The sequence below is a fragment of the Syngnathoides biaculeatus genome, chromosome 15 (assembly GCF_019802595.1).
Source record: "Syngnathoides biaculeatus isolate LvHL_M chromosome 15, ASM1980259v1, whole genome shotgun sequence".
Classification (NCBI taxonomy): domain Eukaryota; kingdom Metazoa; phylum Chordata; class Actinopteri; order Syngnathiformes; family Syngnathidae; genus Syngnathoides; species Syngnathoides biaculeatus.
In genome coordinates, this window is record NC_084654.1 from 6,276,871 (window position 1) to 6,289,643 (window position 12,773).

At 41.9% G+C, this 12,773-nt stretch overlaps 2 protein-coding genes across 6 annotated transcripts in view; one reads left to right on the forward strand and one right to left on the reverse strand.

Moving 5' to 3' along the window:
• ralgapa1 (Ral GTPase activating protein catalytic subunit alpha 1) overlaps positions 1-9,049 on the forward strand; it is a 122,799-nt gene extending 113,750 nt beyond the window's left edge. For 4 of the 5 annotated variants that reach the window (XM_061844807.1, XM_061844810.1, XM_061844812.1 and 1 more), the window contains exon 45: positions 7,366-9,049. In XM_061844807.1, the coding sequence (XP_061700791.1) occupies positions 7,366-7,511 (146 nt within the window). In that variant the 3' untranslated portion in view covers positions 7,512-9,049. Of the gene's footprint in view, positions 1-2,505; positions 2,538-7,365 lie in introns of all 5 variants that reach the window. The other variant, XM_061844811.1, reaches the window with a different exon arrangement.
• Positions 9,050-9,203: 154 nt separating this feature from the next.
• Positions 9,204-12,409, reverse strand: LOC133513757 (insulinoma-associated protein 2). Its single transcript, XM_061844819.1, has one exon. It carries the CDS (start codon positions 12,399-12,401, stop codon positions 10,881-10,883), a length of 1,521 nt encoding a protein of 506 aa, XP_061700803.1. The 5' UTR covers positions 12,402-12,409; the 3' UTR covers positions 9,204-10,880.
• Between the last annotated feature and the right edge of the window lie 364 nt (positions 12,410-12,773).

The window sequence follows — 12,773 nt, forward strand, 5'->3', positions numbered from 1 at the left end:
TTCACCTTCAACTGAGGCTTCCAAAAGCCCTGTTTTTTACAAACATTCATGTATAAACAAAAGTGCAAAATACAACACGTAGTCAGGCAACTCTCATTTAGTGTGTGTTACAAATAACTTCGCTGTTACAAGACATTTTCGATGGCATTTGATGAATGTCAAAGTCACTAACGTGGGATTCGTGTTTTTGCCACTCAGATACATTCCGATTCAATTTTCTGCTGTGAGCCTGGTTAAATGTCATTTAAAATGACGTGCTGCCCTAGGACTCATAGGCAATGTCATTTAAATTTGCAGTTTTTTTAAATTATGTTACATATGCTAAGATACACTTTTTTTTTTTTTTTTACAAAAAATGTTAAATTTCAAAATGTATGTAATAACCAACATAAACTCTATCAGCATATATGTAGACGTGTGTGTGTGTGTGTGTGTAATTTTGCTGCACCTGTCATACTTTCTTATTTCACAAGCTGTTATAATAATGATATTAATAACTTTTATTTTGGGGCTGAATGACATGCACGAATGCTGGTGTAGGCCCTGTTTTGGGCCTGGTATGTACTCACACTAGACAATTTGTGACATGCTTCACTTGACTTCACACATAGCCACTCCAAACCTGAAGTCCTTTACGTTTGGCCACTGCGAGTGTCCTGGTGTTCAGTACGTTTACCCTCCAACGGCAAGCTTAGAAGAGTTTAGCCATGCGCCGGCAAGATCAATGATCCTTTCTTCAGAAGCTCTTACTCTGTCTAAGGCAGTGGTGCTCAACTGTTGTCACCCTGGGAGCTGCATTTCCCGATAGTTGCAAAGTTGTTACCCACTTTCATAGCACCATTCATCCATTTTCTTAGCCGCTTATCCTAACGAAGGTCACAGGAGTGCTGAAGCCTATCCCAGCTGTCAACGGGCAGGAGGCAGGGTACACCCTGAACTGGTTGCCAGCCAAACGCAGGGCACATCGAGACAAACAGCCGCATTCACGATCACAACCAGGGGCAGTTTAGAGTGTCCATTTGATGCACTTTTGTAGAAGAATAATCAATATATATTGTGATTCGAAAATGAGCTTCTGAAAACATGTGCACAGTGCTTATACCATTCCATTTTCCATTTTCAAATACATTTGCTGTACTGCCAAAAGCATGTTGCTTGCTCTGATATCCGTCAGCCAAAGGATGAGCGGCAGTGTATTTTTTTACCAAGTAAACTAGTGACTCAATAACAAGCATGTACAAATAACATTTCTTGTCACTTTCCTATTATGTATGCTCTTTGTGGGAATGCAATACACCTCTGTACTGGATGAAGAGAACAAATCTGAATAGGAATACATTCACATGCTGTCCTCAACCCATTTTTTTGGACCCTACCTACCAAATAAGAATCACTGGTCTATTGAACTATTATTGCACACGTGCGTAAAGTATATTACAACATCTTGTGCATTTCTGCTGTCGAGGAAACTAAGACGTGAACTATGATGCCACCATGATTCTTGAAAAGCAGGGGAAACTGTCTTAATATATCTAAATCTATAAGATTAGACACTACAAAGAAGAAATAGTGGAATGAAAGTAACCATTTTTCACAACCCCTCGCTACTGTTATACATCTATATTACTTTTGATAATGTGCAGATTCCGTTTTGGGGGCCATGAGTGGAGATTAATACAATTATTCCTTGCTGGGTGTGATAACTGGCACCATGTATAATGCAAATAAAAGCTACAACAAAAATACATACAGCCACATGTGCACGTCTGCAATGTAGATAAACAATGACCATAAAACGATCAGTCTTACCAATTTCACTTAAATAGGCCTAAAATGTGCCATGTGCTACAAATGCAATTTTTTTCAAGTATATATGACAGCAATGTATGCTCACAGGCAAATTAATGAAATGCTCTTCTACTACTAATTAACCTGTGGATCCTTCTTTTTGTGGCACATGCCACGTGCATTGCAGTTGGCCCTCTTGTCGTATTGTTAATGATGACATGAAATCCAATGTAAACTTTTCTATTGAAGTCAAAGCTAAAGTCACGGACGCTAGAGTGAATGTTTAAAGCGTGCAGGCCGGCGTGCAACAGGCAAAGGACCCGAAATCCTGGCCGCCCGATTGGCCTAGCGTGCTTCAGCCCTGAGGAGCGATCGTGCTCTGCATGTCGTTCAGCCTCAAACACTTGACGTTTCAGAACACAGGGTGGTCAGACAGAACAACATGAAGGCCCGTCATTTCAGATTTTTTTTTTTTTTTTTTTTTTTTTTTGAGTTTATTGAATTTTACAGACATCCTGTGCTCTGAAATAAGTCCCTACCCCTTTTAACGGCCTTCAATTACAACCCAGTGATCAACCATTCTTCTCGTTCTTTTTTTTTCTCCCCCTTTGGTTGATTTCTGTTTATTCTTACCTTTATTTGTCCTATTTGTTTGGTTGTTCTTTTTCCGTGTGTTCTTCTTTGACCCCCCCCCCCCCCATTCCCTCCCCATTTTAGATCGTATTGTGTCACTTGCCTATAGCTAAAAGGTAAGCCCGGTCACATTAACAGCAGTCTGATATGCTTTTTTTTTTTTTTACTTGCCCACGTCGTTGCTTTCCGGTTATCTGTCTTTCTTACACTTCCAGGTCTGCATGTGTTTCTGGGAGCCTGGGCTGCAGTTTTCAGAAGGAAATGTCATTTTCAACACACCTTTTGAGTGCAGTTTGGTGTAAAACATTCCTTTATCCTGTTAAATATAGTCTATACATGTACATGCATATATAATACCGTCAAATTACTTCATCTTTTTATCAGCTTCATTTGGGATGTTCAGTATATTCAATCATTTCATGTTCACTGATAAAGATCTTCAGCTTTCCAAATTTTGTGATTGATTCATATTATTGTCCCAAAATAAATGTTGGCCTTATCAAACTACACTCTTACATGAACTTGACATATCCTTGTCTTTAACTGTGCACTATGAAGACATCATATCATTCAACCTGACCACTAACACTGTAGCTTGATGTTGCTTTTTACCTCCAATCTGACTGATCTTGTGCTACTTTGCCTCAAACCTTATATCTGCTCCTCTCCTTGTGGTCTCGATGCAGCACCACTCACACAGTAACCCACACAGTACTGTATTCATATTTATGCCACATCATAGATACATCTGTACTGTCCAAGCACAACCAGTCAACTACATAAAATTCTGCCTTCCCAAATACAATAAAAGTAGCAAGATTTTGTTTGGAACGTGGCCATGTTTGTTTTTCAAATGACAGTAACTTAGTTTTTGACAAAATGTAATTTTGGCAGATCTCCAGGCAGATCCATAAATATTGGGACATCTACACATTTGATACGGAGCACCACAGCAGACTGTCAGCTTTTATTTTGAAGGTTTTAACATCCAACAGGGTTCCTACGCGTCCTGGAAAATGATTTACCAATTTTCCAGTCATGGAAAACACATGGAAAATGACCCAAAAAGTAAAATGTCCTGGAAAAGCTCGAGTTGTCCTAGAAAATAATTTTTCCTCCCCGTGCTTCTCTGCCTTGTGGGTGATTACAAACGGATTAAACATTTTGTACATGTATCTTTTCAGCTGCCTTTAATGGGCAACATTGAGCTGCAGCGCTTCTCTTCATCTTCGCTTCTAGCCGGCACAGCGCCCCATGTGACGCTATCAACCAATCAAATTGCATATACACAAAAAAAGAGAGCTACAAGCTCTAGCTAAAATGCTGAAAGATCTGCAGGAGAGTGTCAAAAATCTACAGTAGCTGAGATTTTTTTTTAGAGGAACATTTGAATTTAAATGACATTGCTTTGTTTTATATTGACCTTTTTGCACTGTAGGATAGGACTTTATTTTTATACTTGTATTTTTAATTTATTTTTGCAGTGATTTTGATTTTTACTTTAAGAATGCAGGCGTCACATGCACAAAGTAAACTGTACTATAAACTAAATACAGTATGTAAAGAGATTAAAGGAAATTGTTTTGGTCATTTATTGAACATATGAAAATATTTTGTGGAGAAAGTACTGGAGAGAAAGAGGGAGAGGAATAAACATTGAAGCACTCTGGTTAAATGTACAAAATATAAGGTTACAATTGTAGAAAATAACACTTCTCCAAGGCGGGGGGGCTGGGGGGGTTGACTAGTGTATGTTGTGATAACTTGACTAGCACTGCAGCCCCTGAAAATCTCCTGGAAAAAGTCCTGGAAAATAATTTCAAGAAAAGAGTGAGAACCCAGATCCAAATCAGGTGAACGATATAAGAATGTACCTTGCCTAGTTTTGTTTCTGAGCTTGGGAGTGTCTTTTCACTTTATGTACATTTCTGTTTTCTTCTCTCTTTTTTTGCCTTGTTTTACTTATTCTCATGTATTCATTTTTTTTTTTGTCTTATGCTTTTGCCTCTTTCCACCTTTTTCTCTTTCGCTTGCGCTTTTATTCATCCATTTCCATTGAATCCTTGCTCTTCTCTTCCCTCCTTTTTTCCTTTTCCTGTCCTTTCTCTGTTCCTCATTTGATGTTCTCTTCCTTTTACTCCCTTCACTGTTCTCCTCGGCTTTCCCTCCATCCTTGTCTTCTGATGTTCCTCCTGCGTCTTCACGTTCCCACTCAGAGGAGCTCGGTGTTCTGTGTCTGTCTGTTCCCAAATTGCTGGATAGTTCTCGACTCAGGGTGAAAGGCAAAGGTTTGAAGCAGAAGGTCCTTCACGCCAGCTGTGAATGGTATGACAGAAATACTTCAAATAGTAGATGATGGATAAACCCAAATAGAAATGTTGTATCATGAAATCACGAGAGACTGCCCATATGATTGAGTTAGTATTCAATGGGTGTAGTATTCAACAATTCACTTTGAAAATATTTTGAAATGAATAATAATAGTACTTGAGAATGATGTGGCTTATCTCAACACATATATATATATATATATATATATATATATACAGTGAAGAAAATAAGTATTTGAACACCCTGCTATATTGCAAGTTCTCCAACTTAGAAATCATGGAGGGGTCTGAAATTTTCATCATAGGTGCATGTCCATTCTGAGAGAGATAATCTAAAAAGAAAAATCCAGAAATCACAATGTATGATTTTTTTTTAACAATTTTTTTGTGTGATACAGCTGCAAATAAGTATTTGAACACCTGAGAAAACTAATGTTAATATTTGGTACAGTAGCTTTTGTTTGCAATTACAGAGGTTACTCCACCTTTAAAAGTCCACCTCCACTCGATGTATTATCCTGAATTAGATGCACCTATGCCAGGTCGTTAGCTGCATAAAGACACCTGTGCACTCTGTACAATCAGTAAGACTCAATGTTAATATTTGGTACATCAGGCTTTGTTTGCAATAACAGAGGTTTCTGTAGTTGTTCAACAGGTTTGCACACACTGCTGGAGAGATTTTGGCCCACTCCTCCACACAGATGTTCTCTAGATCAGACAGGTTTCTGGGCTGTCGCTGAGAAACACGGAGTTTCAGCTCAACTCCAAATATTTTCTTTTGGGTTTAGGTCTGGAGACTGGCTAGGCCATGCCAGAACCTTGATCTGCTTCTTACGGAGCCACTCCTTGATTTTCCTGGCTGCGTGCTTCGGGTCATTGTCTTGTTGAAAGACCCAGCCATGACCCATCTTCAATGCTCTGACTGAAAGAAAGAGGTTGTTCCCATACATGGCCGGGGTCATCCTCTCCTTAATACAGCGCAGTCGTCCTGTCCCATGTGCAGAAAAATACCCCCAAAGCATGATACTACCACCCCCACCATGCTTCACTGTATGGATTGTGGTCTTGGGATGGAACTCATCATTCATCTTCCTCCAAACACGGTGAGTGGAATTATAACTAAAAAGTTCCATTTTGGTCTCATCTGACCAGAAAACTTTCTCCCTTGACTCCTCTGTATCATCCAAATAGTCATTGGCAAACTTGAGATGGGCCGTGCCATGCATGATTTCAAACCATGACGTCTTTGTGTATTATCAACAGTCACCTTGGAAACGGTGGTCCCAGCTCTTTTCAAGTCATTGACCAAGTCCTGTCTTGTAGTCCTGGGCTGATTACTCACCTTTCTAAGGATCACTGAGACCCCACGAGGCGATATCTTGCTTGGGGCTCTACTCCTATTGAGATTGAACTTCATGTTTAGCTTCTTCCATTTTCTAATGATTGCTCCAACAGTGGACCTTTTTCTCACCAAGCTGCTTGGCAATTTCTCCGTAGCCCTTTCCAGCCGTGTGGAGCTGTACAATTTTGTCTCTGGTGTCTTTGGACAGCTCTTTGGTCTTGGCCATGTTATAAGTTTGAGTCTCACTGATTGTATGGGGTGGACAGGTGTCTTTGTGCAGCTAACGACCTCACACAGGTGCATCTGATTCGGGATAATACATGGAACGGAGGTGGACTTTTAAAGACTGATTAAAAGATCTTTTAGGGTCAGAATTCTAGCCGATAGACAGGTGTTCAAATACTTATTTGCAGCTGTATCACATAAATAGTTAAAAAATCATTCATTGTGATTTCTGGATTTTGCTTTTTAGATTATCTCTCTCACAATGGACATTCACCTACGATGAAAATTTCAGACCCCTCCATAATTTCTAAGTGGGACAACCTGCAATATAGCAGGATATTCAAATACTGATTTTCTTTATATATATATATATATATATATATATATATAATATATATATATATATATACACACACACACACACACACACGCACACGCAGTGGCATGTGAAAGTATTTGGTATTGGGGGGGGGGGGTTGAGCCAGGGGTTAAGACAATCTGATTGGCTATTATTGTACAAGTGATTGACAGGTCAGAAAGGTCCATTGTTCGGCCACTTGTATCTCAGGGCACCACAGTTACTGTGGCTCTCGCATTTACTCCAGCATAACTTTTCCCTCTTTGTATTTATATTAATGAGAAAGCTCAAGATTTCACAAAAAAAGTAGTAACAGAGCATCTTGAACACATTGACAAACACACTCACATGATTGTGTTGTCTAACTTTTTCACCTTTCTGTGTCCGGTATTTTGCTCTTCGCCAGTAGTGCATCGTTGGTTGTCTATCAGTTTAAAAATAATGTTGATGTTTTATGGAATTACAATCAGCCCTGAATAAACAGTTAGCTGCCTCTTGCCGTGTGTGTGTGTGATTGTGGTTGTGTCTGCGTGTCAATGATGGTGATATAACATTTTTTGTGATGCCCTCATAATCCCCCCCGCCCTCCTTATTCTCCCAACTTCATCTGCCTCCCTCAACTGGCACCTACTTCACCTCTCCTCCCACCCCCACATGATATTCTCCCGCCTCTTCCTTCTCCACAGGCTCCTGCCTCGAGATTCTTCGGTCAGAAAGTCCGGCACTTGGGGAGGCCGGGAGCGACTCGGCCTCCCCCATGTCTCCTCGAACTAGCAAGATGCGCATGTCCATGAAGCTTCGACGGTCCTCTGGATCGGCCAACAAGACTTGACGTGACGTGTGCATATCACACCCCCCTGTACCTGATTCAAACTGGACTTTCGTTGAAACAAAGTACAGGAAAAATAATGAATTTGGCTGTTGTAGTCACATGCTCCAAAAATACCTGTTATACGCTGTGCTACTGTATTTTGTGGAATATACTATAACTTTGTTTCACATCTGCGCTACGCTGCTGCTTTTGTATTCATCTTTGTTCCATGTGCGTCTTGATGTACTATAGTTGCACACAAACTCGTGTGCCACCCGGTTGTTAGGAGACCCGTTCTTCATGAGATATTCAGTCTTGCGGGATTTTGTGAGAATTACTGTATAATTTTATTATTTCAGTGGAAAGTTGCACGAAGCTAAGACTATTTTTGTTCTCACTGCAGCGTTCCATCAACGAAGTTAAAGACAGATTTCGAAATTGACCTCGTAAAATGTAAATAATCTACAAGTAATTTGCCAACAATGGAAAGGTTCGAGCCATAAAACAAACACATTCTGTATATTGAACAGGTCAAATTGAACAAATGGGTTGTAGGTTGTTTTTTCTTTCGGGGGGGGGCTGTAAAATGTGGACAAGCACTGATTTTACTTTTATTTTTTCCTCCAGTCAGTTCAGTTGGTTGGTCACTATTATTATGGCAAATCTTTAATCGCCCTTTGTCGTTCAACGCAACAGAACCACTGCATCATCTTTCTTTAGAATTCTGAGTATAAATGTATATATTAGATGCGATATGCTGTTAGGTGACGATAGCTGCAAAAACCAAATGTGGATTCAAGCTACAATGTTTCCTGCTTCGACACTTCCTCTTTTGGAACTAGAAAGCACTTCAGCCTGGAATGGATTTAACTCTTACAGCAAAATTAAAATACGTCACTAAAATTATTCAATATCATTGTATCGTCTGAAATAAAGCTCTGAAGTACCATTGTTGGGGATGACTTGCTAAAAAAAAAAAAGGTAGAAGTGCCTTAAAACAAATTCAAAACGCCTGAGGTGTCACAGCACTGAAACGCCCTCAGAAGGTTTTTCCCACTCGGTATCTTTTTGGGAAATACTCGTGGCTGTTGGCTGTCGAAAGCTTATCTGGATTCAAGTTCTTCCGCTCACATAACATGATGACAAACTTTGCCAGTGTTTACCTTTTTCAATGCTGTTAAAGTGCATTTCACAGCTTTGGTTGTTTTTGCTGTTAGAATTTTGATCATTGTCTTTTTTCCCCCCACTGTAGATTCTATTTTCACAAGAAATATAGAACTTGTTCCATATAAAAATATGCCACGGTTAAAATATATATACATATGTAAGGAATTTCACTGTATGTTTGTTGCCGGTGATGGTCGTGAAATACTATTTGTTTTAAGCATTTTGCATATTTCAATACTTTTTCATTATCCCAATATGGCCTCCTGTAAGAAGAACCCATTGAATTCTCTAAACATTGAATGTCTTTGAACCAGTTGCTTAAGTTAACCAGATGACTAGAATCACACTGGTTTCAAGTCACATGACAAAAAAATAAAGCTAATCTTTAGTTAGAGCAGCCTGCTAAATTGACTTTTTAACATGTCTGAGTTGAGGGTCAAACTGGACTCAAATCAGTTTAATTTATTAATTTGTTCCCTTCAAAAAAAGAATCGACTATGCTGTGGATATATCTGTGTTTTTAACAGGTGAAACTGTCGGTGCAACAAATGTGAATTTTAAAAGGTATGTCATTAGTAAACATTTTAGGTTATTCAAAATATATTTTTACACAAATTGAAGTAACCCTGGCATGCACTCATGCAAATACTTTAGTTTGAGCATTCAACTTTTTGTACACTGTCCTACCTCGGGGCAGCAACTTCAATTTATAGGAAAGGACTCCGTATTAGGCAGACCTTAACAAAACGGTTGAAATTTAGTAGAAGGTTATTGCGTGTTTTTCAACGATCCTTTAGCACATGTTCTGTATGTAAGCAGCATTATACATGGGCTACTGCATGATGTCAGTACAATACTATTAAGTGCATGTATCGATCATGTGAGCAGCTCGTCGCCCACATGTCACAAACTTTGTCTATGCTTGTGTAACATCTACAGTAAACATAAAAAAAAGCATGGATATGTTGACAATAAACTGTTGATAATATTCACTGTTTAAAATTGCTTAAAAAAAACAAAGCATCCTCTTTCAACATTGATATTTATTGACAATGTCACATGAAACATATCAAAATATACACACTGCAGTAAATCACAAATTGAGCTTTGAAAATTCAGCAGATATTTCAACAGCAGTTTACATCCTTTTAAGACATTATACTATATAGGACTTAGTTCATTTTTCGTTTCTGTATGAAAATATTTTATGCCTCAAGTCAATTTGCACATAATATAAAAGTCATATTCCAGCAATAGTGTAATCATTTATTTCCATCCTAGGTTAGATTTATATATATATATATACACATCGTGAAAAAGTCTATAAATCATCTTCGACAGGCATTAATAGTGTGGGCCTCGCAAGTTCTGTGAAGTAAAAGTAAATTAACCTGAATATCTATTGTCTAATCATGTCATAGGGGTGAAACAAAACATTGTTCCAATACAAATCTATTTGGCTGCAAACTTACACAAAAATCCTATCCATGATAGTAATGATTATGTAGACATGAATGAAGTTAAGACGTTTTACTTTTCATTTTACGATTACATTTTCAAATGAATCTCGTGGTGAAATTCCTCTGCCTCTGCGACAGTTTCAGCACCTCGGATAGTTCAGTGCTGAACTTGTAAGTGCATGTGTGTTGTACAAATGTGCAGTTGTTGGACAACACTTTTGTGAAATACAGTCGCAAGACAAACATTACGTACACCTGCGTATTATGGGATACCTAAACGTACCCTTATCCATCGGTCTATAATTTCCTTATACTTTATTTAGCTGCATGATTGGGGCAAAAATGATGCAAGCGACTACAAATTACTAACCGAAATAATGAACACGTTCAATTAGTACCTCTGCGACCACTTTAATCAAAAGGGAGAATATTATCCATCTCCCTATCCTTTATCTGAGACGCGGGTGTTGTTTTTGGAGGAAAGTTTGCCATTTCAGTCATTAGCCTGGATCTATTACATGAGATTGGATTGAGGTCATCGCGAGGGCATTTCGAACGCTCAATGACTGTCGTTTTTATGCATTCGGACGTTTTAGATTACTTCGTTAGAACTGGTTTTCATTGAAAACGTTCTCCACCGCGGGAGTCTGGGTTAATGAAAATACGGACATTTTACCGAAAGCATTTTTTAAATTGTATTTACTGCATTTATTAATTGGATGAGACGTTTAAATTATGTGTAGCTAATGTTGCATCCGTCGTGTCAGTGAGTGACTGCCATGTGCATGATAACGTGGACGTTCTCTCCGGGGTGAGACTTGTTCACGTGCCTCGCCAGCCCCGGAGAACTGACGAAGGTGGCCGGGCAGTGTTTGCACGTTAACAGTTGCTGCTCGTACTCCCTGGCCGCGCCGTAGCCCTCCGCCCTGAACCCGCGGCCGCCACCTGCACCTCCTTGCAGGAGCTCGTCCCTGACGGCGTGCCACACCCGGTGCTTGTCCCGTATATCGGCCGACGGGAAGCGGGCCCCGCATAGGTGACACACGAACACGGCGTGGCGACTTGAAGTTGGCGGCGGCGGCGGCGATCCCGTTGCCATTTGGTGCCCCGCCATGTGCTTCTTCAGGTAAGCTTGTCGGCGGAACTTCTTGCCGCAGTAGCGGCAGTCGTACACCTCCGCGTCCTCTTCTTCCTCCCGCGCGAGCGACCGAGGCTCGTACGAGTTCCCGTTGAACAGAAGCACACCCGGCGCGGGGGTGTCGTGCGGGAACTGCGGTGAGGAGGAGTCGGGGGTTAGCAGCTCGTTCTCCTTTCCGTCCACCTGAAGCTGGCTCCCCGCCGTGGGCCGGCCCGCGACCGCAGTCGGACGCGGCTTGTGCCAGCGGCGATGCGAGGCCAGATTGGCGGGACAGCTGAACACTTTGTCGCACTCGGGGCAGCGGTACTCGACGCGTACGATACGGGAGCACTTGTGCTGGGCCAGGGACAGGGGGTCGGCGTACTGCTCCTTACACAATTGGCAGATGAACTCCCCCAGCGGCTGACTTCCGGACGACTGTTGTCGCCTCGTCGTTTCTGGGCTCTCCTTCTTGATGCGCAGCCCCAAAACCGGAGAGGTGGTGACTTCGTCCTCGAAAGGAAGCTTCCGGTTCCCTTTGGCTTTGGCTCTGTTCCGTTTTCTCGCGACTGAGTGCTGTTGGTGACTAATTAGCGGCGGGAACAAGTGACCCATGTCGGCCTGGTATTTGGGATTGGGACCGTACGACGAAAAGTGCGTATTGCCGGTTGCTACTCGTATGGACGCCGGCGTTGAACTCACAAGAAACGGCAACTCGGTGTCCGGGGATGAGGACGAGCGCGTCTCGGTCAATAGCGCTTTGTTGTGTCCGTCGCCGTGCGGTTCCACTAGTCTGGAGCTGCGGGAAACGACGAATTGAGGGGCAAGTGGGAAGAAGCACGAGAAGTTCCCCGCGGGGCTCACGAGGTCCACTTGGGAGTCTGGCAACTGCGCGCGTCGCTCTGCCTCCGCCTCCTGAGCGGACTCCAGTTGAAGGTTCCACACGTCGGTGACGCCGGTGGAATCCTCGCGGGGGGCCGGCGGGGGCGCGACGTCGGGGCTCGGGACGCCCCACACGTCGTTGTCCTTGGCGGGCTCGCGCTCGCTCGCCTCGGTCTCCGCGCGGTGGTTCTGGTCATCATCACGCGTGGCCACCTTCATGCTATTTCGCGGTCGATAAGACACCGAACATCGCCGGGTCCTCTTCACCAGGAATCCTCGAGGCATGATGATGATCCTCGTGGCACCACCAGGGAGGAAAGAGCTCGTTCTCTTATCTGGAGCCACTTTCAAATAGAAGGCTCGGGTGGGGGTTGGGGGGGGGGGGGGTTCAGGTGCGATTGGACCACGGTGCGCGTCTCCCCGCCTTGCAGCCCGTGACACCGGCACCGTCTTAAGATATCATCATTCACTTATCGAGAATTATTTGGCGCTTCTCTGTATTGTTACGTCTGACATCGAACGCTAGAAAGAGCTTTTATTTGATATAATAAAATACACGTATAATTGTATCTCACATTTTCATATTCGCATTTATGAGCATTTCCATTGTGTATTTGGTCTGAAAACTACGACGCTCCTTTGGAAAGGAAGCTTGCT

Excerpts from the sequence above, each read along its gene's own strand:
- LOC133513757 (XM_061844819.1), bottom strand. The coding sequence starts at position 12,401 with ATGCCTCGAGGATTCCTGGTGAAGAGGACCCGGCGATGTTCGGTGTCT.